The sequence below is a fragment of the Vicugna pacos genome, chromosome 12, assembly GCF_048564905.1.
Source record: "Vicugna pacos chromosome 12, VicPac4, whole genome shotgun sequence".
NCBI lineage: Eukaryota > Metazoa > Chordata > Mammalia > Artiodactyla > Camelidae > Vicugna > Vicugna pacos.
This window is the reverse complement of record NC_132998.1, coordinates 15,339,287-15,366,028: the sequence shown is the minus strand read 5'-3', so window position 1 is coordinate 15,366,028 and position 26,742 is coordinate 15,339,287. Positions and strand designations below refer to the sequence as shown.

The following is a 26,742-nucleotide window of genomic DNA, read 5'->3' as shown; positions in this document are numbered from 1 at the left end:
CATATATAGTTGTTCTGTCTTTCTGGTCAGTTGAACATATTATAAAGTGACCTTTTTACCTTCAAGTTTCCTTTATCTTTTTTTTAATTTTTTTGTTTTCAGTCTGATATCAATATAACTACATCAGCTTCCATTTGGTTCGTGTTTCTATGGTTCATATTTTACTTTCAGCCTTTTTTTATTGTTATATTTTAGATGAATTGTTTTGTAAACAACATATTTTGGCTTTTCTTTTTTCCCCCAGTTTTTAAACTGATGCATTTATTCCATCTACATTAAATGAAATTTTGATGTAATTGTGTTTAAATTTACCATGTTTTGAACTAGTTTCTATATGTCCTGCCTGTTTGGTTTTGTTTTCTTTCCTCTTCGTAGCTTTTTTGTATTAATTTGACTGAGTATTGCTTATTATTCAATTTTCTGCCCACTTAGTTATTTATATAAACTTTTAATGTTCTCTCATTGATCATACTGAAGATTATATTTTAATCCCTCCTAGTTTAATAAGTTAGTACTTTTACTATTTCTTTAGGTAGTTATAGGGACACTGGAATAACCCCATTTCTGTTTACTTGTTTCTGATTTATATTTTACTTTTAGTATGTGTCTTTGCTCTTTTTCAGGTCTCTTAAAAATAGAATCTTAAACCATTGGTTTTAAAATTTTTTTCTTGTTTAAACTTCAGCATAGAAAACTAAATTCCCTTTATAAACTGCTGTAGCTGTATCCCACAATTTTTATGTTTTCGTAATCATTTAGTTAAGATATTTTCTCATTTTATTTGTGATTTCTTCTTTGATTCATGGGTTATATAGAAGTAAGGTGTTTAATTTCTGTTTGTTTTAAACTAGCTTTTATTATTAACATTTACTGTCACAATCATTATTATTACTGATTTTTACTCACATTCCATTGTTGTCAGAGAATATATTCTATATCATTTCAGTTTTTTTAAACTTATCAAGACTTGTTTTATGGTCAGCATATGGTCTTTATTGGTGAATGTTTTATGTACGCTTGAAAAGGATGTGTGTTAAAGTGTTGTTGGACGTGATACTTTTTTGATAACCGTTAAGGCAAGGTCGGTTACAGTGTTGTTTAAGATTTCTATATCATTAATGCTTTTCTGTATAATTGTTCTGTGGTTTCTGAAGAGATAAATGTTGAAACTATCAGCTATAATTATGAATGTTTATATCGCCTTTGAGTTCTGTCAGTTTTTTGAACCTTTCATGTATTTTGAACCTTTATTATTAGTTGCATGTACATTTTCTCGATGGTTTAGCTTTTTTTAATCATTATGAAATATTCCACCTGACTTCTGGTAATATTCTTGTCCTGAAGTCTCTTGTCTGATGTTATTTATCTACACCAGCTTTTTTATGATTTATGTTTTCATCATTTATCCTTTTTCATTGCTACGCTTTTCATCTATAGTTTTATATATAATGTTTCTTATAGATGGCTGGGTTTTATCTTAGTTATGTGTCATGTTTCCTACTTCCTTTATATATCTAGTACTTTTTTAAATTAGATGTTGGTATTGGGACTATTGGCATTATTTAGTGTTTGGATTTTTCTATCTTTGAAAAATGTTGACAGTTGTTCTGGCATGCTGTTAATTGATACATGGATGATTGTTTTTAAGCTTTGTTTTGACCCATACAGATTAATCTTTACTCTAGGAAGAGCTTATCCCTATTCTTAAAGTTGGCCTTTTTTTGTATTTGAATTAGCTAGGTATATAGTGAGTTTTCTCTATTTTTAAGAATTGTTCAGTTACAGCTGCTTGGTAGTTGTTTTTTCACTTTTTTCCTTGGCATTTTGGAGTTTGTGCACATGCGTAGCTTAATACTTAGCGTTCAATTTGAGGCATCCCTCTGCAGATTCATTGAGCCCTTTGTCTTCATTACTCCTTCTTTCTTGCAAATTTTCTCTCAGATTCTATCTGTGTTGGCCTTGCTGAACTCTGATCAGTTCTTTCAGTTTAGCAATCACTGTGACCTCTTTGGTTTGTTGTCTCTGTGTCATTGTCTAGAAGAGTATCCGTGTAAAGATATGGGGCAATCGTTGGGCTTGACTCCTATCCTTCAGTGACTACAGTTTTGTGTTGCTTATTGTCTAATCCCTGAGAAACTTTTTATGCATATTGGTTTATGATAGGATGACTATTCAGTACCAGTTACTCCATTATGGCCTGTGCAAAATTTTCTTACAAGTGTTTTTCATAGATTTTAATTTTACCTGTATTTTTACCCATAAAACTTTTTTAGTATTTTATATATGCACTAGTTATTTTGAGTTAAATCACATCTACTTTTTCATGCTTTTTTTTTTGAATGTAGGTTTGTAGATTGTGAGTTTGTTCACTTTGCATTTGCATTTGTCAGAAAATGTTTTTTTTTCACCTTCATTCTGAAGAGCATTTTCACTTTGTAAAGATTCTAGTTTGGCAAGTATATTTTTCCATCACTGAAAATATTATATTGTCTTCTGATGTCCATGATTTCTTTACAAAGTCTCCTGTAATTTTAGTTGTTTTTCTTAAGGTTATCTGTCCCTTTTTTTGCCTTTGCATTTAAGATTTTTCTTTGTCTTTGCTTTTCAGAAATTGTATTATGATGCTCCTACACATTTTTATTTATCTTTTCTTGGAGTTTGGACTGCCTCTTAAATCTGTTGTTTGGTGTCTGTTAGTTGATTTAGAAAATTCTCTGCCCTTTCTCTTCAAATATTATTTCTGCTCATTCTTTCTCTCCACCTCTGGAACTCCAGTTATTTTTATGTTAGAACTTTTCACCATGTGTGTCTTGAATGCTTTTATTCTGTTCATCCTTTTGTGTCTTATGCTTCCAACTTGGTATATTCTTCTGCTGTCTTTTCCAATCACTGATTCTTTCTTGAGTTGTATCTAGTGATTTATTGAGCATAAACACTATTTCTAGATATTCTATTAGCTGTAAAGTGATCTGAAAATATCTGTGATTCATATTGGTAACAGTTTCAGAGGTACTGCTAATTGTACTGTGGTTTGATTTCTAACATTCAGAGTTGAAGAAAATGGTAAGGAAATGCTAAATCTTAGTAAGAGGTTAATTGAACATAAAGATGTCATTTTTTCCCCCCTCATTCCAAGTTCACAGATGCCCTGATTTCTTTCACAGACCTTTCAGGGATCTGTGGACCCCAGGCCCAAATGATACCTTATTTAATAAGTACTTTATAAACAGTAGAAAATCAAGCATTATGTCAAAGAATTAAGTACATAGCATATAATGATATCTACCTGAACTAAAAATAAGTAAAATATTATAGTTTTACAGCATGTGTGGCTATTTTCAAAGTAATAGACTGGTTGTTTCGTATTGTCAGAATTAAATGTAATAATTTCTCTTTACAGTTTTGGAAAGACATTGTTGATGATAATGAAGTACGTGACCTCATTTCTGACAGAAATAAGTCTCATGGTAAGTCAGTGAGAAAATATTTTCAATAACTTTGAAATATCAATAATAATAAATGAAATATCGATTTAAGTAAAATAATTTTTTCTATTGTAGAAGGTACATCAGGAGAATGGATCTGGGAATCTTTATTTCATCCACCTCGAAAGCTGGGCATTAATGATATTGAAGGACAACGGGTACTTCAGATTGCAGTGATTTTGCGAAATCTTTCATTTGAGGAGGGCAATGTTAAGCTCTTGGCAGCTAATCGTACCTGTCTTCGTTTCCTATTACTTTCTGCACATAGTCATTTTATTTCTCTAAGGCAATTAGGCCTTGATACATTAGGAAATATTGCAGCTGAGGTAAGCATGCGGCAGTAGCTCAAAACAGTTTTTATAGTTAGCAATAATATTTACCTTAAAATTTTAGGATGTGGTGGGAAGGGTGTAACTTGGTGGTAGAATACAGTGCTTAGCATGCACAAGGTCCTAGGTTCAATCCCCAGTACCTCGATTAAAAAACAATAATAATAGTAATAAACAAATAAACATAATTATCTCCCCCAAAACAAAATAAAACAAAAAAAAAGAAAGAAATTCTTTTTTAAATTTTAGGATGTGGGATGATTATATTTACCATAATTATAGAATACTAAATGCCTGCATACAGTTTTAGTCTGAAGTGGTATTACACACTTTTGTGGAAAATAAGAAATATTTGAAATGATGCTCCAGATTTAGTGATGGCTGTTCTCACAGTAATTATATTTTTAAAGTTATGCAACATTTTTCTGTTCATTTTTATTAAATTTGAAATACGTAACTCTGAAGGAAGCCTACCTCAACAATAGTATCCTTTCTTTTTTCCAGCTTTTATTGGACCCTGTTGATTTCAAAACTACTCATCTGATGTTTCATACTGTTACGAAATGCCTGATGTCAAGGGATAGATTTTTAAAGATGAGGGGTAAGCGCTAACTTAAGTTTCTTATTGTCTAAAGTATGCAAGGTGTTTTTTTTTTTTTAATCATCTTTTAAAAGACAAATACATGTTTGTGTGTGTATGTTTTTCAGGCATGGAAATTTTGGGAAATCTTTGCAAAGCAGAAGATAACGGGGTTTTGATTTGTGAATATGTCGATCAGGACTCATACAGAGAGATCATCTGTCATCTCACTCTACCTGATGTGCTGCTCGTAATCTCAACACTTGAGGTGCTATATATGCTCACAGAAATGGGAGACGTGGCTTGCACAAAAATTGCAAAAGTAGAAAAGAGCATAGGTGAGACTAAACCAAAGAAACATTGAAGTTATTTTCTTTATTGAGGAAAAAAATGTTTAATGTGATGCCGTAAAAAAAAAATCACAATTTGTATCTGCAGTTCACCGTTTATTTTGAGGAACACCCTTTCAGACACACTGGTTTGTGTTATTCTTTCTGCCTGATTTAGATACGCAAGAAGCTTCTATCATGTATAGAGAATAGGGTGTATGTGACTGTCAGTAATCTTTATTTCTTCTCTTTATTTCTTTTACTATATATTCAATTTGAAATCAGCAGACTGCTATGTCTGACTCTCTGGGGAGCAGGACTGTCTGTTCCAAGTGGTCAGCTGCTGCTATTAAGCAAGTGAAGCTGAGTGAAACAAGCTTCCTTCTGTTCCTAGAGGTGCTTGTGGTGGTACCATCCTTAAAATCAGCGACCTCACCTTCTTAGTGTGTTGTCAGTTTTAAACACACTTACTAAAGCATGTCATGTTAACATTTTACTCAGTGAGTCAAATGATTTCTTTCTTTGGTATAAATACTAAAATCAGAGTTAATAAAGATTTCGCTTGAAAAGTATTATTACTGAGAAATTAAGATGTCACTTCCCTATCAGTGGTTCCTAAATCTGGCTACACATCAGAATCACTTGGGAAGTTTTTTTAAAATGAAGATACCTAACATCCACTCCAGAGCTTCTAAATCAGTCTTCAGAGATTGAGCCTAAAAATCTTTTTCAAAGATCCACAGATAATTCTGATGTACAGTGATTCACAGACTGGCGTTTGAGAAGCAGTATTCAATACAGCATGTGTTTTTCAGCGATGTCATTGTTTTACAATATTATTGACTAATAACCATTGGTTTTTAATTTATTTTAGACATGTTAGTGTGTCTGGTTTCTATGGATATTCAGATGTTTGGCCCTGATGCACTAGCTGCAGTAAAACTCGTCGAACATCCAAGTTCCAGTCATCAAGTTTTATCTGAAATTAGGCCACAAGCTGTAGAGCAAGTCCAAACCCAGACCCATGTAGCATCTGCCCCAGGTCAGTGCTTTTATTTAATCTTTTTCAGTGTGGTTACTGGTATGTCAGACTTAATACTAAAGATAAATTTAAATATGCAGTGCAGGGAGCTGACATTCTTCAGAAGAAATAGGCTAAATGAGAACTTGAGTATGTACTTTAACTTCTTAGATATTATACACTCCAGGAGAGCAGCATCAAGGTGAGCACAGAGGAGGAGAAGTATAAGAGAGAAATGAGGTTGAGAAGGATGTAGAGTAGTGTGAGGGGTTCGATATTCACAGTGGTGAGAGCATTAAGTGCCCCAGCGGGCTTCTGGCTTGTGAGTTTGGTCTTTGAGAATTGATAGGCCAGGAATAGGTTAATCATACATTGCCTTCTACTTCTCTCAGCTGGTCGTCAGAATACATAAGTGTCATACTCGCGTTATTCCTCAGTCTTGGATCAAACGCCACAGAATCAGAGCTCAGGATCAGACGTGTGTGTGTCCACAAACACCAGAGCAGCACGTGTACCTGCACTTTTGCACTCTTCCTAGGATCCCCTGGGTCAGTTCTGTTTAACCCAAACATCTTTAATTAGAATTCAGACCTGTCTAATAACCAACATTCTCTTCAGCCCTTGGCCTTCTTTCTCCTGGCTTGTTATGAGTTACGGTTTTTATACATTAGTACTCTCAGTCTTTTTGTGCTCCACCTTCATTTGTCCTAACGTAAACAAGTCATCTTTCACCTCACCTGCTCTCTCACCATTCCCAAGACATTCCTTTTTCCTTGGAATTTTTGGGGGTTTTTTTGTTTGTTTGTTTGGTTTGGTTTTTAATGGAGGATGCTCACTTTCTCAGTTGATCTTAAGACTTAACAGTTACCACGGAAGGTGTGTATCATGAATTTCTTCAAATTCTTACCCATTCCTTACAAACTTATTAGCATCAGAACTCATTCTCCTTCAGCTTCCCCTTGTCTCAGGAAGAGCTATTAACTACTTCTGAATCTGTGCTCTGTATATTAGTCTTTCCCAACTCCTCATTCCTATATCTTAAACCTCGCTTTCTTTACCTACTTCTTCCTTTTCAGCCTAGAAGTACATTCAGATCTTTCTCAACCTCTCCCACTACCCTAAAGCAAAAATCTCATTATCCTTAATCTTCAACTACCACATCTGTTTAATCACCCAGTCTTGTTGAGTCTTCCCAAATACCCTGGCCTCTTCAGTTGCTAGTACTTATGACACAGTTCGGACTCTCTCCAGCTGTCTTGTTCTTCTCTCATTTAATCACGGCCTGTCTCTCTTCTACTTTAACTCATAGTATCAAAATTATATACTCTGTTTATACAAAGTATGTAATATGTATCACATATTTCACAATTTCCACTATGTCCTTCTGCAGTATATGATAGAATTGTATCATATGTGCATCTAACTTACTTGAATTCAACCAACAGAACTGAGCAAGTAATAGAAAGCATCAAAACGTAGGTAATTTTGACTGCTGATCTATTCAGTGAGCTTTCGTTTACAGGCAGTAGGTGTTAAAGAGCCAGTATTTATTGAGGAATCAACGACTAGAATAGTAATAGTTTCTCAACCTTGAAAAAGAAATAAAACAGTTCATATTGCCAGTTAAGTGAGGGGAGGGGTATGTTCTTATCCTCAAAGAAAAAAACAGAAGATTAAATTAATTGAGGGCCATAGAGAAACTGTATTCAACAAAGAGTGGAATTAATAAATTATCAGTGATAGACTGAACAATAATGGACCATTTGAAGAATATTCAAAAGTAATTTTGATGAGAACTGTTTTTTGCCTTATTGCTGACCTGTGAGCTTAACAAATGAACCCACCCTCCAACCTAATATTTGGTCCTCATTCGGCAAATGGACAGAATTAAATATTGCAAGTTGTGGCTTGCTTGCATATACAGTAATTCATTGATGGAGGTTTGAATAGGCCTCTTAGGACCTAAAAGAGTTCATTTTTGAGCTGGTGGGCACTTTATTACTTGCTCATCGTGAATGACAACTTTGAATTGTTTGGTAAGTTACCATTTATAGTTTGGCCTTTTCCTCCCATAGTTTGTTTAATACTGTTTTCAAATGGAGTGGTCATCTTCAAACTTTTTGCACGTTTTCCCTCATCACTATAAAAACTTACATAACCTTCTACCCATTTTTAGGTTGCCAACTAAATTTTTTCATCATAATTTAAATAGTGATAAATAATATGTTTTTGTGTATATTAAATTGATACCTTAAAATAAAAGTTACAACATCTGTATCCAGTGGTACCTTGATACTTAGCATCATCCATTTAAAACAATTACACAAACTCTTAATATTAGAAATTTTATACTGTCCCTCTTTTTCCTTAAATTCACATCGTCACCCTATAGGTGCTTATGTAGACATTTCAATTTAAAAATTTTTAAACATTAGCAAATACAATACAGTAGTAAACAATAGTAAATATATTACTAATTTTTATAAATAATTATTCAATAAAAAGTTAAGTTATTGAAAGTTTATCTCTTAATGAGATGGGCAAGACTTTTTTCCCTAATTCTCTGGAAAGTACTACTCTAGTGTGTCTAAATGAATATTTTTATTGCCCGAATAAAATTCCGTTCAGCATTAGTTTTACCTGTTTTTCCTTTTTATAGATTTAAGTTGGAAATATAGTTCACATCAAGAAATAGATAAGGATAGAATTTATAATTCTTTGAACTTCCCCCAAATTATCTAAAAATTATTAAAATTATATTTAATGATCTTCTGACAACTTGAGCTCTTGTTTGATTTGGTTGAAATCAGATAATTAACAATACTTGACTTGCAAAAGTATTTGTTGTCCAGTCATTAGATATGTTTATTTTTAGGTTTATTGAAAATATATCAAAAAGATACTAAGATATGACTGTAAATTGTACTTGCTACTCTTACTTAGATGCACTTTGTTTAACCTGATATATTCAGGGAGTGGTTCTCAAACTTTAGGGTGCATCAGAGTCACCCAATGGGCTTAAATACTGATTTCTAGACTCCATACCCCGAGTTTCTGATTCAGGTGGACCTGAGAATTTTCATTTCTGACAAGTTCCCATGAGATGCTGATGCTGCAGGTCAGGGGACTGTACTTTGAAGATCATGAGGCTAGGAAAATTTAGTGTTCAAGACCAATACAGTGTTTTTTTGATAAAGTGCTTGTTAGTGTACGCATGAATACATATTTGTCAAAACTGGCCCTGCGCATTTACCTCATTCGATTATGGAAAATGTCTGCCACATAAACTAACAGACAAAGTTAGTCTTTTTTTTTTAATAGTTTTTTTTTAATTGAAGTACAGTCAGTTACCATGTGTCAATTTCTTGTGTACAGCACAATGTCCCAGAAAGTCTTTATTATCAAAAATATCTTGCCTCACTTTCTGTTATTCAGAAAAAGTCGAACTTTATTTTTCAATCCAAGAAAATGTCAATTTGTGTTCCCATGACACCTCCTTATTTCAGAATTCTAAAACAGTTAAACTTGACTTGAGTTTGTCATGTGAATGAAATAAGATGCCACCGCCTTCAATATTTCTTTAAAATATTCTCTATGCTTTGCTTACACAAGATTCTGCCTCAGAAGTAATGCACTCCTTTACAGTAGTTGAGGGATAAAACAAGGAAGGACATTAAGCAAAACTTGTCATCCCTTTATAATGTATCTGAATTCAGAACACACCAAAGGGCCACAATACCCAATTTCTAATGCCCAACATTGCCCTTAACAATAATACATATAAAAAGCTGGGATAGACAGGAAGCCCTACCCTTAATACCTTGATTAAAAGAGGGTTTGTGGACACTAATGTTTCTCCTTCTCCCTTTGGTGTTGCAGAGGTTTTCATGCCACCAGCGTCATCATAGCTAACGTTTATGTAGCGCTTACCATGTGCCAGGCATTGTTTTAAGTGACTTACGTATAAGCTCCTCTAGTCCTCATAATGATCTGTGAGGTCAGTGTACTGTTACTTTTCCCCATCTTATAGACAGAGAGGTTAAGTAATTTGCCCATGGTTACACAGCTAGTGAGTGGTGAAACCCTAGAGTGAGCCTCTGACTCCAGGGTCATGCATTTAATCATACCTTACAGTGCTCTAAAGGATTAGTGAGAGTTAAGGCTTTCTATTCCAAAATGAGAGAAGAGCAGTTATCAAAGAGGTCGTATTCTCAGGCAAAGCAGTTTTAGGAGGGAATAGATACAAAAGTTGAGTATCTGGAAATAGATCCCCTTTAAAGTATAAATGGCTTTGTACCCTTTGGAATGTGTCCAGATATCCTGAGGATGATGCTTCTCAGTGTGTAGCCACTTTTACAGTAATTATGCATTTCCAGTTTATATTCTTAATTTAATTGTGGCTGCATCCTTCTTTATGCATTATTTATAAAGGTTCTCATAATTTCAACATAGTTTCTAATGCATCATGCAGTTGGTTGGTAATTGACTGAGATTTCAGTCTGCGTAAGGTATACTGTCACAGAACAGTTGATGAAGAAAAGGGGAGACGACTTCTAGGTTAGGATAGGTTTAGGCCCTAGAAAGATATTTTCTGTAATAGTGTCATCAGGTTAGGAGGAGAAGAAAAGGCAGGCTGGGGTTGCACAAGGAAAATAATTTTGGTTCTAATTGTTACGTTCTGTTAAAAATCAGGATATCACAATATAGCCTCTGAAGTGTGACACACACCTGGATTCAAACTCAGCACTCCTAAAAGAAGGCTTTCCAGCTGCACCCAGCTCTGCCCTGTGTTCCTTTGTGAACTTAATCTCTGAGCTTTAATTTTTTCATTTGCAAAATAGAGATAATTAAATTTAGATTTACATATAATATTAAAACAAATCATGTAAATGTAAATGGCTTAATAAAGAGTAAATGTTTATTACGTGGCTGGTTGCTATTAGCTGTATCTTGGTGGAAGCCTGGGGGCCTCATCAGACAGAGATCAAGATTGCTTCAGATTATTCACAGATTGGGCTGTGTTGTGGGACTCGTCTAGTTCTAATAATTTAGAAATGCATTTGTTTTGTTTGAGGGTTCTGAGAAGTTTTGCTAAAGTGTCACCTGAAAAAAAGTAGGTACATTTTCTAAGTTTAAAAACTATAAATTAATGATGCTGATTTAGTCATGAAACAATATAACTCTTATCTATGAATGTGTAATACTCATATTTTATTATAAATTTATGAATAAGTTATATAAACTTATCATAACATGACTAAGTTTATATTATCTCATATTTTTCATGTTTTCATTAGTTCTTTAGTATGTAACATAAAAGTTAGCTATTTGTTCATCATATGCAGAAGTTTTATATATACCACTTATAAAGTTCATGTTAATCTTTTAAATCAAAAGTGAAGTTATTTCTGAGGCAATCTCCATCAGTAACTAAACTGAGAGAGGCTTATTTACTGATGTGTTGTGCTGTGTGACCCTGGGCTAGTTATTTTAATCACTTTGAGTCTCAGTTTTCTTATCTATACTAACCTCACAGAAGAATTAAGAAAGATAATATATGTAAAGTATTTAACTCAGTGTCTGACAAATGGAAAAAATAAGAGTTTATATTAGTGAAATAATTCATATTATTGTTATTATCTGAATGATTGTGAGATTAAAAAGATAGTTCTTATAAAACATCTAAGGCAGTGCCTGGTATAAGATGTGCTCCATTATGAGTTTCTTTCTCAAATTTGTACATTTTCATTATGTTTCTTCCCCCTTTTAAAAGGTGTTCTTTGTGAATATTAATTGGTTCAGTATTCATGAACTAAATATGGCATATAGTGACTACGTTTTAAAAAATGATGTAGCTAATGTATTTTTTTCTTTAGCTTCCAGAGCAGTTGTAGCACAGCATGTTGCTCCACCTCCAGGAATAGTGGAAATAGATAGTGAGAAGTTTGCTTGTCAGTGGTAAGTGGTTTATTTCTATTAAGGCTTTATCCTTGGGCAGAATGAAGCAAAAGAGGAAAGGAAATGTATTTTAGCAGTCATCCAGAATGTTTTATTCTGTATTTCTTTTTAGTTAGAGCAGGATATCATTTATACAAAGAAAGGACAATGTAAAATCACTTCACCTGTGTTTTGAAATAATTTGAAAGAAAAATATTCATCAGAATCTTCGGAATTAAATTAGTGTTTGACTAGAGTTTCATTAAACTACACCACTTCTTTTCAAGTAAAATTTATGCTAGACTTATCTTTGACTTTGTAGAAAATAAGGTTTGTCAGATTGTAGAATTTGTTTTTCTTAAATTAATGTTTTATTAAAAAAGTTAAACTGACTTAAAGTAAAACCAGATTTTTCGTTAAGTGTCTCTTCTTTTTCATCAGAAGCAAGACTTCTCATTCATTGCTAGTTAATTTTCCCTTTTTATGAGTAGTAAGGGGAAACTAATCAAGTGATACAATGGCCAGTATGTCTACATGGACATAATTAACTTGAAAATGGTATTTTCTTGAGAAGACTGAGTAGTTACATCTCAGCCACTTTCTGAAAAAGATAAAAATAGACTTGGTTAGATTTCATTTTGTCATGGTTCGTTGCCTTTACTACATTGTTTATGAATTTCAACTTAAATTCTTTAGGAGTTTAACAGACTGAAATATAAAGTCACTTTTCAGTGATGTACTACTTTAAAAAATTTCTTTCCTTGATCCCTTCTCCCCCATTCTCTAACATTATTTTTCTCCCATTCCATGCTTCTGTCACTCTGTGTTCCATATTTTTGGTGCTTTCGTATCTATGTTCCTATGACAATTTTCTTTAGATATTTTCACTTTGCTTAAACCAGGTTTATGATTTTAAATATCTCTACTTGCTTTTTTTTCATGTTCTCTATTGTTACACCTTGACCCTTTACTTGATGAATCTCTTCCAGTAATATTTGGAAATATTTATGTTCTACATTGAAACAAAAAAGTTTTTTGTATCTGGCCTTTTTGAAAACTCAGTACTCAAAGTGTTTTGACAGTTGGAAAACGTATGTACCACATCCACTGTAAAATGTGTATGTTAGGTATAGACTTGGTCTTATAAATCCCAATTGCACATTTCTGCCAGTTCTGAGCGGGAAGAGGAGAGAAGCATTTTACAATTATTTTATCATAATTATCGTTTAATTTGGTTAATAAGAAACAGCTGTAAGTTGGCCTGTTATGTAGATGGTGAGTCCTAGAAAGAGTCCTACAGGGATAACAAGGCCTCCGTTCCTAACTTAACAGATGGACGTCGCTGTACAACAAACAGACTGAAGTTTAAATTAGTCTGTAATGGATTAGGAATGGAAGTCTCTAAAGTGGGGGGAGGGGAGGTGTGCAGCGCGGGAGGTGTTGTTTTGGGGAGTGGTTAAAAGCTTTGGGAAAGTATTCTGAAGAAGCTTGATCTAAGTTTAACTTTAGTTCAAGTTTTCCTTTGTTTTTCGTATCACCGGTAACTCATAATTGGGAACTTCTGTTATTTTTTGATTATTATAAAACAGGAACCTGTATTCACTGAATAAAATTATTTATTGTAGAATATTTGTTGCCAGCAGACCAACCCTGCTCTTGCTGGGATGTAAATACACCCCAGTTTTTACATTTGTTGATGATGTTATTTTAAATACTAAAATCAGTATGATTAATTAGTTAACCTCTTTTTGTTTGATTTAGTCTATCTAAAACCTGGCATGTATTTTTTGCTAATAACATATGAGATAGTGAAATTTGATTAATAGACAATATTGGTTTATAACATGTTGCTTTCACATAGTTTTAGTGTAAATAAATATGGACTCTCCTATAGTTTATTGCATAATGCCATGTATTTTTCTCCTCTTTTAGGCTAAATGCTCATTTTGAAGTAAATCCAGATTGTTCTGTCTCTCGAGCAGAAATGTATTCCGAGTACCTATCAACTTGCAGTAAATTAGCTCGTGGTGGAATCCTAACATCAACTGGATTTTATAAATGTCTTAGGTAGTATTTACAGTTCTTAACTTTAAGTAAGGTTAATTTATATCTCTTACAACACCTCTTGCTCTTTAGAGGAAATGCCACCTATCTATCTACCTATCTAGTTTTAAATATTTCCACTACTTGAAATTTTGTTTCAGTTACATTGTAATGTAGTGGAAGTTTAAATACAAAGGTATTTTGGAAATCACATCTGGTGTTTGTGTTTGCACATTATGAGGTTTATCAAAGAAGAAAAGGAAGAAATTAAGTTTACCTTTTTTCTACCTACTTTTATGTGTTAAAGACATGACTTTTGCCCTTTTTAACCCTGAGTAGTCTAATATCTGTCTTCAAGTGTGAAGACTTTTTGGCTTTTTACAAAGTTCATAAAATAGGCATTGCCTGGATGCAGCCTTTTTGTTAATTATATATAAAGGAGAGTTGTTTAAAACCCAATAATATTAATAAATAATAATTTTTAAAATTAGAGAATTGTTCTTTTATGTTTGATCCCTCGCTTCCCAGCCTTGCAGAGCATAACTGTATGAATCACTCTGGTTCATCCATAAGTAGCCCTGAATATACTGCTGCTGTGTATCTAAACATTGTTAGGAGTGTTTTTGTTAATGTGCTAGTTAACCAAATTGAGTCTGCGTTTGCTTTACAGAACGGTCTTTCCAAATCACACAGTGAAGAGAGTGGAGGATTCCGGTAACAACGGGCAGGCGCACATTCACGTAGTAGGAGTAAAGCGGAGGGCGATCCCACTTCCCGTTCAGATGTACTATCAGCAACAGCCAGTTTCGACTCCCGTTGTTCGTGTTGATTCTGTTCCTGATGTATCTCCAAGTCCTTCACCTGCAGGTATTAATTTTTAATTTGTGTTTTAAATGTTAGTGACTTAATAAACTTAATGAAGATGTATCTCATATACATTTAAGATGTATAACGTTTCCTTGTTTTTCAGTAACTCTTGTTCTGTTATTTTATCATATTCATATGATGCAAACTTGTTTAAAACTATTTTCTTTTGACTTAGGTAAAATAATTCCTACATTGGAGCTTTTCAGTCATTTAATTATGAATTTTGACCCCCATATTTTCAGGAATCCCTCATGGACCACAAACTGTAGGAAACCATTTTCAGAGGACTCCTGTTACCAACCAGTCTTCAAGTTTGACTGCAACACAAATGTCTTTTCCAGTGCAAGGTGTTCATACCATGGCACAGACTGTTTCAAGAATTCCACCAAATCCTTCAGTTCATACCCACCAGCAGCAAAATGCTCCGGTGACTGTCATTCAGAATAAAGCTCCAGTTCCTTGTGAAGTCGTTAAGGCTACAGTAATCCAGAATTCTATACCCCAGACAGCAGTTCCTGTTAGTCTTGCTGTGGGAGGAGGAGCTGCCCAGAGTTCTGTGGTTCCGAATCACAGCACAGGGCCACAGCCTGTTACAGTTGTAAATTCCCAGACATTGCTTCACCATCCACCTGTGATTCCACAGCAGTCTCCATTGCACACAGTGGTTCCGGGACAGATACCTTCTGGCACTCCTGTCACGGTAATTCAGCAGGCTGTCCCGCAGAGTCACATATTTGGCAGAGTACAGAACTTACCAGCATGTACTTCTACAGTTTCACAGGGTCAACAGTTAATCACCACGTCACCCCAACCTGTGCAGACTTCATCTCAGCAGACATCGGCTGGTAGTCAGCCACAGGACACCGTTATCATAGCACCCCCGCAGTACGTAACGACTTCTGCATCCAACATTGTCTCGGCAACTTCAGTGCAGAATTTTCAGGTAGCTACAGGACAAATGGTTACCATTGCTGGTGTCCCAAGTCCACAGCCCTCAAGGGTAGGATTTCAGAACATTGCACCAAAACCTCTCCCTTCTCAGCAAGTGTCATCCACTGTGGTACAACAGCCTATCCAACAGCCACAGCAGCCTGCCCAGCAAAGTGTAGTGATTGTAAGCCAGCCAGCTCAACAAGGTCAGACTTACGCACCAGCCATTCACCAGATTGTCCTTGCTAACCCAGCAGCTCTTCCAGCTGGTCAGGCAGTTCAGCTAACTGGACAACCAAACATAACTCCATCTTCCTCACCATCACCTGTCCCAGCTACTAATAACCAGGTTCCTACTGCCATGTCATCCTCTTGCACCCCTCAGTCACAGGGACCACCCCCTACTGTCAGCCAGATGCTGTCTGTGAAAAGGCAGCAACAGCAGCAGCATTCACCAGCACCCCCACCGCAGCAGGTGCAAGTACAAGTGCAGCAGCCACAAGTGCAGGTGCAGGTGCAGCCACAGCAGACGAATGCGGGAGTTGGCCAGCCTGCTTCTGGTGAGTCAAGTCTAATAAAACAGCTGCTGCTTCCAAAGCGTGGTCCTTCCACTCCAGGTGGTAAGCTTATTCTCCCAGCTCCACAGATTCCTCCCCCTAATAATGCCAGAGCTCCTAGCCCTCAGGTGGTATACCAGGTGGCCAACAATCAAGCAGCAGGTTTTGGAGTGCAGGGACAAAGTCCAGCTCAGCAGCTACTGGTTGGGCAGCAGAATGTTCAGTTGGTCCAAAGTGCAATGCCACCCACAGGGGGAGTGCAAACCGTGCCCATCTCGAACTTACAAATATTGCCAGGCCCACTGATCTCAAATAGCCCAGCAACCATTTTCCAAGGGACTTCTGGCAACCAGGTAACCATAACAGTTGTGCCAAATACAAGTTTTGCAACTGCAACTGTGAGTCAGGGAAATGCAACTCAGCTCATTGCTCCAGCAGGAATCACCATGAGCGGGACCCAGGCGGGAGTTGGACTTCAGGTGCAAACGCTTCCAGCCACTCAAGCATCTCCAGCTGGACAATCATCTTGTACTACTGCTACCCCCCCATTCAAAGGTGATAAAATAATTTGCCAAAAGGAGGAGGAAGCAAAAGAAGCAACAGGTTTACACGTTCATGAACGTAAAATTGAAGTCATGGAGAACCCGTCCTGCCGACGAGGAGCCACGAACACCAGCAATGGGGATACAAAGGAGAATGAAATGCAAGTGGGAAGTCTTCTAAATGGGAGAAAGTACAATGACTCAAGTCTACCTCCTTCAAACTCAGGGAAAATTCAAAGTGAGGCTAATAATCAGTGCTCACTAATCAGTAATGGGCCATCATTAGAATTGGGTGAGAATGGAGCATCTGGAAAACAGAACTCAGAACAAATGGACATGCAGGATATTAAAAGTGATTTGAAAAAACCTCTAGTTAACGGAATCTGTGATTTTGATAAAGGAGATGGTTCTCATTTAAGCAAAAACATTCCAAATCACAAAACTTCCAACCATGTAGGAAATGGTGAGATATCTCCAGTAGAGCCACAAGGGACTTTAGATGCCACTCAGCAAGATACTGCCAAAGGTGATCAGCTAGAGAGAATTTCTAACGGACCTATATTAACTTTGGGTGGCTCGCCATCTATGAGCAGTACACAGGAGGCTCCAAACGTGGCAGCACAGCCGTTCAGTGGTACTGATTTGCCTAACGGACCTCTAGCTTCAAGTTTGAATTCAGATGTGCCTCAGCAACGCCCAAGTGTAGTTGTCTCACCACATTCTACAACCTCTGTTATACAGGGGCATCAAATCATAGCCGTTCCCCACTCAGGATCAAGAGTGTCCCATCCTCCTGCCCTGTCATCTGACGTTCGGTCCACAAATGGCACAGCAGAATGCAAAACTGTAAAGCGGCCAGCAGAGGATAACGATAGGGAAACAGTCACAGGAATTCCAAATAAAGTAGGAGTTAGAATCGTTACAATCAGTGACCCCAACAATGCTGGCTGCAGTGCAACAATGGTTGCCGTGCCAGCCGGAGCCGATCCCAGCACGGTAGCTAAAGTAGCAATAGAAAGTGCTGTGCAGCAGAAGCAGCAGCAGCCGCCGTCCTACGTACAGAATGCGGTCCCGCAGGTGAGTCCTCCTCCTCTCACGTTCCTCTTGCCAGAATCCTGATCTGTCACTGTGGTTTCCCGGGGGAAATGCACTGTTCTCCCGTGTCTCACCTTGAAGCGTTAGCCATGTCAGCTCATCAGTGTCCTCATGCTGCCGTGCTCTTTTATTTTTTTCCGTTTTTCATAATACTAAACAGTTTTCAATTGTTAACTTTAGCACGTGTTTAAAGAATCTATTTTGTAGACCCAAGTTAGAGAAGCTCTTGTAATCTAACATCTTTCGGAGAATTTAAAAAATGTAACTTAGTCTCCTTTTGGTGTGGGGGTAGGAGGAGGTTTGCTAAGAGTACTCCAGAGGGGAATTTCTGTATTTAATTTTGACATGAGTGTGTTTTTGTGACTCTTTCCAAATACTTTTGTTTCAAAAAAAAAAAAAAGTGAATCCCATAAGAATCTTATCAAGTGTGTTCTTGTTATATTTATGTATTGAATTAGTTGCCTTTATTCATTAAAAAGGTTTATTTCTCATACTTTCAATTTGTTTCAGCTCTTCTGATACTTCAAATTTTGTATCTTACTCCTTTGCTCTACTTTCCTGTTTCTCCTATTCCCTTTTTAATGTCTACTGTCCCATCTCTGCATGGCTTAGTAAATACAATGTTCTCTAGGATCAGTGCTACTGACTAAATTGAGGGTCCAGTCAGCCTGTAAAGACTTCAAGGACAATCTTGTATGCTGTCTCCTAGATTATGACTTCTTCATTCTCTCTTTCCTAATGACTGCCTGGCCAGAACTTTGTGTGTGTTGCCAGCTCTGCTGCCTCTCTTCTGGCTTGGGCTTCTTCTCTGTACTCGCGATGATGACAGCAGATCTATGGCCGTTGTTGTATTGGGACCAAATCTAGATGGCAGGGGAGGGTGGGGGAGCAAAATGAAAGATGAAAACAAAGAATTGCTTGCTTCAGAACACTTCATCCACTAATATGTATCTTTCTTCATGTGAATGGATAAAGCAGGAAAGTGCTGCTCTGGGGGCTAATGAGATCTTTAATTCATGTGTTAGTAGTGCTTAGATTTGTTTCAGGGCCCTTAAATAGGTTGCGTGTCCTTCAGTGGATATTATATACAAGGCTGTAGTTAATACGGAGTTTTGGTAGAACATACTTTTTTACTCAAACTTCTGCAAGTTGAGTTTTTCATTTATTTAAGCGAACTAAAAAAATTATAATAGTGCAACCTCTAACATATAATAAGCATTCAACACATTGAGTTTTATATATTTTTTTATATTTAATAATTTACCAGTTCATCTTGATTATGTTGACTTGACTCTTTTTTTGCCTCTTAGGCTCCTTTATAATCATAAAGAGTTATAATAGAACAAGCCAAATTAGAGAAAAAAAACTCCATTACTGTGGAATTGTTGAATCAACCCTAATTTTTTTGTCCTTAATCTTCCAGTGTGGTTATATTCAATAATGATACCTAAATAACAAAAAAATAAACAGTATTACTCACCAAGAGTAGGACCTGTGTTAGGAACTTTGCACTAAAGGGTTTTCTCATTTGATCCTCTAGGCATCTGTTAGGTAAAAATTGTAGTGACTCTTTTAGACATGAGGCCTCAAGGTGCTAAATAACTCACCCAAGGTTACCAACTAGCATGAAGTGGTGCCAAGACTGAAACCTGGGTGTGTGTCTGAAACCAAAACTCAGGCTTTTTACCCATTTCTCCACTATTCTAAAAGATTCCTTTGTAAAGTTCTCGATATCCCTTTCAGAGCAAACATTATTTTAACTACTAGAATATAAGATGTGAGTACCACTGAATGATAATTTTAGGATATTAATGCTAAAACTGAACACATTGGACATATATACATCTAATTCAAGCCATAAAATGAATGTCTTTTATTCATAATCTGAAAAAATATGTATTAAATTTTTATGTATTCTCCCCAAGAATGTAGTTTATTTCAAATAGCGACATTCTTAACATTGTTAATCAACTATACGTCAGTATAAATAAATAGCCACATTCTTTATTCCTAAAATTCGTATTTGGTTGGCATGTAAAAATTTTAAACTTTGTAAAGAAAAAGAGACATAACATGCATGGTGTCTACAAGAGTGAGAAACAGAAAAACCGGGATTCGTATGTGTAGCTCTCAGCACAGTGCCTGCTTCACAGTCTGGCACTCAGTAATGGTGCAAGCGTATTTTATCTTCACGTATAGGATAAAGTACCCACAAAGGCTAAAGAATTATCAGTGATTCAAGATGGCATCCCAAGTCTCCTTTGAAGGCTAGGCTGTCGTGCCTCTTTAAGAGCCTGCTAATAAAAAACCATTTCCACTGTTGCCCAGATTCTTTCCATTTCTTTATGTACTCTCACAGTTGCATTTTTAGACCTTGGTTTGACACTATTTGATTCACTATTTGAATTGGTACCTTAAAGGGACAGATGAAATAGAGAAATTTAAATGTGATAAATGCAATTTTTCAGCCATACCTTGTTATTTCCACCATTTCAAGGGGTCTGGATGTTAAGGAGGCACTTTTAACCCAAGAAGGGACTTTGAGACTTGCAAAACGCACAGGGCTAGAAAGACTGCAGGGAAGTGTCCCTGCTGAAAATGGCTGACAAATAATCCTTTCTGATACCGTTGTTATTTAATCTTTCTTTTCTCAGTTTTGTTCTTTCTGACTCCCATTAATCAGCTGTATTAATTTCATTACAGAAAAAATACTAACAACAAATAAAGGAGAAAATATATGAAAGTAAATGATACAACCATAGATTTTGTATATAAGTAGTATTTAGCTGGGTAGTTTATATAAATACACAGTAAATTGTACTTCAAGGCAGCATTTCTTTATTCCTAGCTGCTTATTTCCAATGTTACATTTGCAGGGTAAAGTGCAACAATATGGATACTGTTTCCTGCAGCCCTACTCCTTTCCACTCTTCATGAGTTGGTAACTGCTGGAGCCATAAAGCCAGATTAGCATATAAAAGAATAAAAATGAATTAAAAATGGAAGAAAATTAGTTACATATACTTACCTGAAGACTTGTCCTTTTCAGGAACATATAAAACACATGCTGAATATAGCTGAATATGTTAATCCTGTGATTTGATGCCATGCCAAATTCTTGTATGTAAAAATAGTTAACTTAAGGATGTACCTACTTAAGACATTTTAGAGATGCTGCTCCTCAGTTCCCTGTCCTTCCCACACAAGTCATTTCTCATATGGTGCTGCCTAGCACTGGATATTGGCGTATTCCTGGTCCCTTTCTTTCTTTGATAGAGTTTAAAGTCACTCAACCCATCAGAAAGCATTTCTGTAGCCTCAAGAGGGCGGCATTTGGCCATAGCCATAGACAATCATTTTAGCAAGAGACACAAGAATGTCATTTTAATTTTTTTTTAAGGAATATTACTGCTTATGGAAAAGAATTTGAAAAAAATATACGTATGTGTGTGTGTATGTATGTATATGTATCACTGACTCACTTTGCTGTATACCTGAAACTAACATTGTAAATTAACTACACTATTAGATTTATAGACTTGTACTAGTACAGTGTAATAATTAAAAAAGGCATTGCCACTAAACATAATTTTTTTATACATTTCAATGTGTTCTTACAAAACAGGCTTGGTATGTATTGATTATCTGAATTTATACTTAATGAAAGGAAAACACTTGATAGTTTGAGAAAATGAGGGAATATTAGAGCAGAAAGAGTTTTAGATATTATCTTGTCCAAAACCCTAATTTTTAAGAGTTGAAGTAATCTTCCCACACACAGAAAGATCTCTTTTCTGATGATATCTATTGTATTAATTCTGTTCTGTAAAGATCTTTACTATATCTAGACTGAGTTAATCTCTTTTACATCATTTAGAGTAAATCTAATTCTTGTTCCTATAAGCACTTAAAAGTGTCTTTCCTTCCTCTCTCCTTACTTATCTCTTCTTTAGAGTATATTTTCTTAATTCTTTCAGTTAGACCCTAGGTGTCATATTGTCTGGTCTGTTCATCATTCTGTGTGTCTCAACCAATTCCATTTACTAAGTAGCTTTCAAAATGTGTAGCTAGATTTGAACACAGTATTTCATTACTAAGTAAAGAATTTATTTTGAGAAGAATAAATTATGACTTTGTAGTTTTTCTAACACAAATTGAATGCTAAAATTTTAGTCTTATTCTAAGGCTTTTAAAGCTTAATATTAATAAGAAAGTAAGCATTAAAGAACTTAAGATATTGAGTTCTAGATCAGAAGATGTTATCCATATAATCTAGAATTTTTAGCTGTAATTTACTCTTGAAAAAATAATAAAGGAAGGCAAGATTATAACTTCTTAATTTTAACAAAAAATACCTTTGCCAAAAACAAAACTGCTACATTAACATTTTTAGATAATTTTACTTCACAAAAGGAATCACATTCATTCTTTGGGTAATTTTACCTTTTTGGTCACACAGTACTGGAGATGTCCTATAATATGAAAAATTAGTTCTTTCTCAATAGAGTAAGGAATATACCTCAAAAGTGATCATTCCAAAAAAAACATGACTTTGAGACCTACTTTTACATTGATATTTGAGTTAAGAGTTATGGCTAATGATGGGGCAGTTCACAGTAATGTTAAGAAAAAGTAAAATTTTATATCCTTAAAGAAATATATTTTGCATCTCATGTAGAAAACCTAGTTCTTAAAACATAATTTATGTGGTACTTGGAAAAAAACGTGCAATACAATACAAGCAACCTATTTAAAAAGTAGCTTTGTTGAAAGAAATGTATATCTTTTTAATATAGGAGGAAACCTAAAAATATTAACTCCTGTGATCAAAGAAAATATGTCTTGGAATTTCTCACTTGATACCTTCTATAAGTACTTTAATTCTTTTTGTTTCATTGATATGTTTAGCTCTATTTAATTTTTTTGCTGTCATTTGTTTACTTTTTACTGTGAAAAATTTTAAATATACACAAAGGTACAGCCAGTAAGCCTCTATGTCTCCAAGACCTAGCTTTAAATATCACCATTTTGCCTTTTTAGTTTCATCTATTCTCCATCATTATTTTTTCCTGAAATACTGAAGTAAATCCCAATTATTACTTTGTTTCACCAGTGAATACCTTAGTGTATATTTATAAGTACTTTGAAATATATGTAAATATATATATATCCATAATATCAAGTCACACCTAACGAAAGTAGTAGTTTCTTAATATTATCTGACACCCAGTTCATGCTCAGTGTTCCCTAATTTTCTTTTAAAATGTGGTTTTTAAACAGTTTGTTCGAATTAGGATCCACAAGTTTTCTACACATTGCATTTGGTTAATATGTCTTTTATTCACTTTTAATTTAACAGCTTGGATTAACTTCAGTCATCCTTGCCACATCCCTCATTAATCATTAACAATTGGGGTTAAAATACCCTATGATTCCTTGTTACTAAATTTTCTGTGTGACACAACTAAGAGTTCCACGATGAAGGAAAAAATAGGATAGAACTCTGTTTTGTACTTATACAGAAATAAGCTTAATTTACAAATATGTGACAAGATAGTCAATAAAATACTTCAAGTAAATGGTACTGGTATAGGGAACTGGAAAGTTCATTCAAACTGATCCTCTTGGTTACTCCTAGTTACTAGAATTTTCTGGATTTTTAGTGCAATATTTTCATTTCAAGGAAACGATTTGACTAATTTTTTGGTAAATAGATTGGTTCTAATGTTATCTTCCCTTCCTTTGTCTCTGACCCTCTTTTTTCCCCACCCCCCAGCCCCACTTCTGCTTTCTCACTGTTAGTCTTCATGGCTTTGAGAATTCGCAGGTGAATGATTGTCAGATCCATGTTTCCAGCTTTAATTTTTATTGAGGATAATTGTGCTTATTGATCTGTCACTGTTCCCAAAGTGAACTCATCATCTTTCCTCCAAAAATATGGTTTCCCTCTAGACTTCTCTGTTAGCATAAGTAATAGTAGTAACAGTTACCACTTAGCGAGAATCTTGAGCTAGGCTCTTCATGTATAGGTTCTGTAGTCTTCTTACTGTCCCAGAGGTTAGATTTTATTACTTAACATTTTACAGATGAGGGAATTGAGGATCAGAGAGGTTAAGTAGGTTGCCCAGGGTCACATAGCTAGTTAAGAGGCAGATTGAAATTTTAAGTAAGTCCATATCCTATCCATGATACCTGTACTGCCCTAAAATGCATGTTTTTCATGCATGGATGTGTTTTCTTACCAATATTATAAAATCATAGGACTGGGACTCTGTTATAGAAACAACTTCAGTCACATTCCAAAGTAGATTTTTTTTCTTGGAGCTTAGAACTCAAAGTTCTTATGAGTTCACATTTCTGAAAACTTTGTCTTTTAGCATTTTATTTTCTTTCTTTTTTCATTTTTATGCTATGGCCTTACATTTTTGTGTTATGGCTTTCAATAATATATTTTCAGCAATTTTTAACTTAGTTTTGCTCCACTATTTCCAGTAATACCTTATAAATAAATATATTTAATATTTTCCCAAAGTTTTAATGTATTGCCTAATGCTTTGAAAATGGTGTGCTACCATTTTTGTGAGAAATTTAATATTATTTTTCTTTGTGGTATATGTGTTATGAATAAAATCTGAGTTAATGCTTCAAAGGAAATGTGTTGCCTCAAATTATTTTAAGCTACATTATAATTATTATATGTTTTTCAGAGAGGTGGATGGGAGTTAGAGGAGGAAAAAATGCAGCTTATGTTTTAAAGGCTTATGCCTGCAGTTAGAATCCTTTTACTTGTAAGAGCAACTTTAAAGACTAAAGTTGTTAGTTAATACAGCGTTTACTGCAACGTAATTTCTACAACATTCTACTTATATGGTTATATCATTTCTAATGTATGAAATCTTCTTTGCTTTTTACTATGTATTGTTTTATGTTATTAATTCAAATCTAAAAGGAAATATTATAAAAGAAATAATTTGCAGTTGGTTTTTTTTTCTTGTGAAGAATATATGTAAATAAGTCAAAAGGGTGCATTTGTAATATATTTTTTCTTGTTTTAATCTAAGTTGTGTTTGTATCCAATTTTGTTAATATAAAAAACCTTAATTCTAAATAATATATATTCATGGCAATAATAACAATATGATCTTGCCTCTGTGATTCATATGAAATGAATTTGACTTCTTAAATATATTTGTAAAATTTGTTATCTTTTTAAGGAGTTTCTGAAAAATAATCATTAAAACTACAAATGTGAATTTTATAGTTGGAAGTGCTTAGCTATCAATGTAATCAAGTTTATAAGCCTATACTGTAAGATAAGAACATTTTTCAGTGTCATTTCACAAACTGTGTGGTTGTGCTTTTTCACAGAACACTCCTATGACACCTTCACCAGCTGCACAAGTGCAGAGCCAGCCCAGCGGTTCTCAGCCTTCTCCCTTCAGTGCATCTAGTCAACATGGAGAACCAGTGAGAAAACCTGGTCACAACTTCATGTGTCTGTGGCAGTCTTGTAAAAAGTAAATGGCAATTTTATTTGATACACAAATGTTCTTTATTCTGGAATGCTTTTGTATTTAGATTTCTGTCATCTGTAGTTTCATGAAAATTTTCTTTGGAAACCACTAACTTTTAGCAAAAATACTTTATGTTAAAAGTGATATTTATGTAGATCCCATGGTACCTAAGCTAAGAAATGTACATAAGTGGTGGAAAGAGTTTCACTGCCTAATGGTAATTATTAAAGAATGTTTCACTGTTAGTTTTTAACGAAAGAAAATCAGCCAAGGATTTGATTATATCTGGCTATGAAAAGAGATAGGTTTGTAGAGGTGATTTGAAGTTAGTGGCAGCTGTAGAATTTCTATACAACAGAAACTTAAAGGTAATAATCTGTTAGGAACAATGATTTGTCTTAAATAACTAAAATGAGCAGTGACTGGACTTGACTTACTGAACAGGGCTTTCTTAAACTTGAAGGAAAACTTGAGAATAATCTCAGTTCCTTTAACAGTACTCAGCTAAGAAGCTTTGCCCTGTCACTTTTTAGAGCTCTAGGACTAAAACACTTGCCTTCATAGACAATAATATCCTTCATTTCTTAGATCTCACCAATTACCTTTCACTTTTCCTAAGTAACTACAGTAATTACCATACCTTTTAAAGTTATATTTACTATTAATAAATTTTTGTGATATAGATACTGTATTTCACTGTAAACTTTATATACAGATTTGTAGTAAGATTGTGGCTATCAGTGTAGCCTAAGGATTATTGATAGTACACAAAGTATCTTTGGACAGTACGTATCAATCTCAACCCATTAGTGAGGTCATGAAATCATTTTGGCAGGTCTACGAGGAAGGTTTTGCTTGTTTTTCTTTTCAATGAAAAAAGTGAATAAAATATATCAGATTCCATTATGTTGGTAAGGGTAAGTATTGTTTCCAGTTATGTATGCATATAATATGTATGTGTGTATGTAGGTCATAATGTAAAATCTGCCAGAAAGTTTGTTTAAAATGCTTTAGGTTGTCTCAGATTATTTCCTTCATTTATTTTATTCAACCATCTTTTTTGTTTATTTGTTTAAACGTTGTAAGTTAATTTAAAACTTTTTTCACTGATGTCAAATTCTGTTCTTTCCCCTATTTTTGAGATTCTGTTTTTATTTTTCCATAGCAAATAATAGCCATTGGAGTAGGTAGTCAGTTAATGCTGTTTGTTGACTAAACAGTTTGAGAATAGCTGCTTTAGATGAAGGGTTTAGAGTATTTCAAGAAGAAAAAAAAATTGCTGGAAGAATTAGTGAACCTAAGTGTGCAGCAGTTTCCCATCTTGCTAGTAGAATAAGTGTTACAGAATTTGATGACGCCTCTTCTTTTCTGGAAGGGATAGACTCAACAAGACTTCTTAGACCCTATCAATTTTCAAAGCCATTTTTAGATACTGAATTGGTAATGTGTTCAGTTTGATTCTAGGAAGTAGAAACACAAAGATCACTCTAAGCTTTTAGGGAAGCAGATCCAA

At 34.8% G+C, this 26,742-nt stretch overlaps 1 protein-coding gene and 1 long non-coding RNA gene across 2 annotated transcripts in view; one reads left to right on the top strand and one right to left on the bottom strand.

Annotated features, from left to right (window-relative positions):
- Positions 1–26,742, top strand: part of ARID2 (AT-rich interaction domain 2) — a 137,013-nt gene that overhangs the window by 81,993 nt on the left and 28,278 nt on the right. The window contains exons 7-16 of the mRNA XM_072972941.1: positions 3,401–3,467; positions 3,561–3,811; positions 4,319–4,415; positions 4,523–4,732; positions 5,598–5,765; positions 11,621–11,702; positions 13,614–13,748; positions 14,395–14,591; positions 14,834–17,697; positions 25,084–25,232. Of these exons, the coding sequence (XP_072829042.1) occupies positions 3,401–3,467; positions 3,561–3,811; positions 4,319–4,415; positions 4,523–4,732; positions 5,598–5,765; positions 11,621–11,702; positions 13,614–13,748; positions 14,395–14,591; positions 14,834–17,697; positions 25,084–25,232 (4,220 nt within the window). The remainder of the gene's footprint in view (positions 1–3,400; positions 3,468–3,560; positions 3,812–4,318; positions 4,416–4,522; positions 4,733–5,597; positions 5,766–11,620; positions 11,703–13,613; positions 13,749–14,394; positions 14,592–14,833; positions 17,698–25,083; positions 25,233–26,742) is intronic.
- LOC140700145 (uncharacterized) lies at positions 13,280–15,897 on the bottom strand. Its single transcript, XR_012078397.1, has 2 exons — positions 15,001–15,897; positions 13,280–14,585 (listed from the first exon to the last, which is right to left on the bottom strand). It is a non-coding gene; the product is annotated as an uncharacterized lncRNA (long non-coding RNA).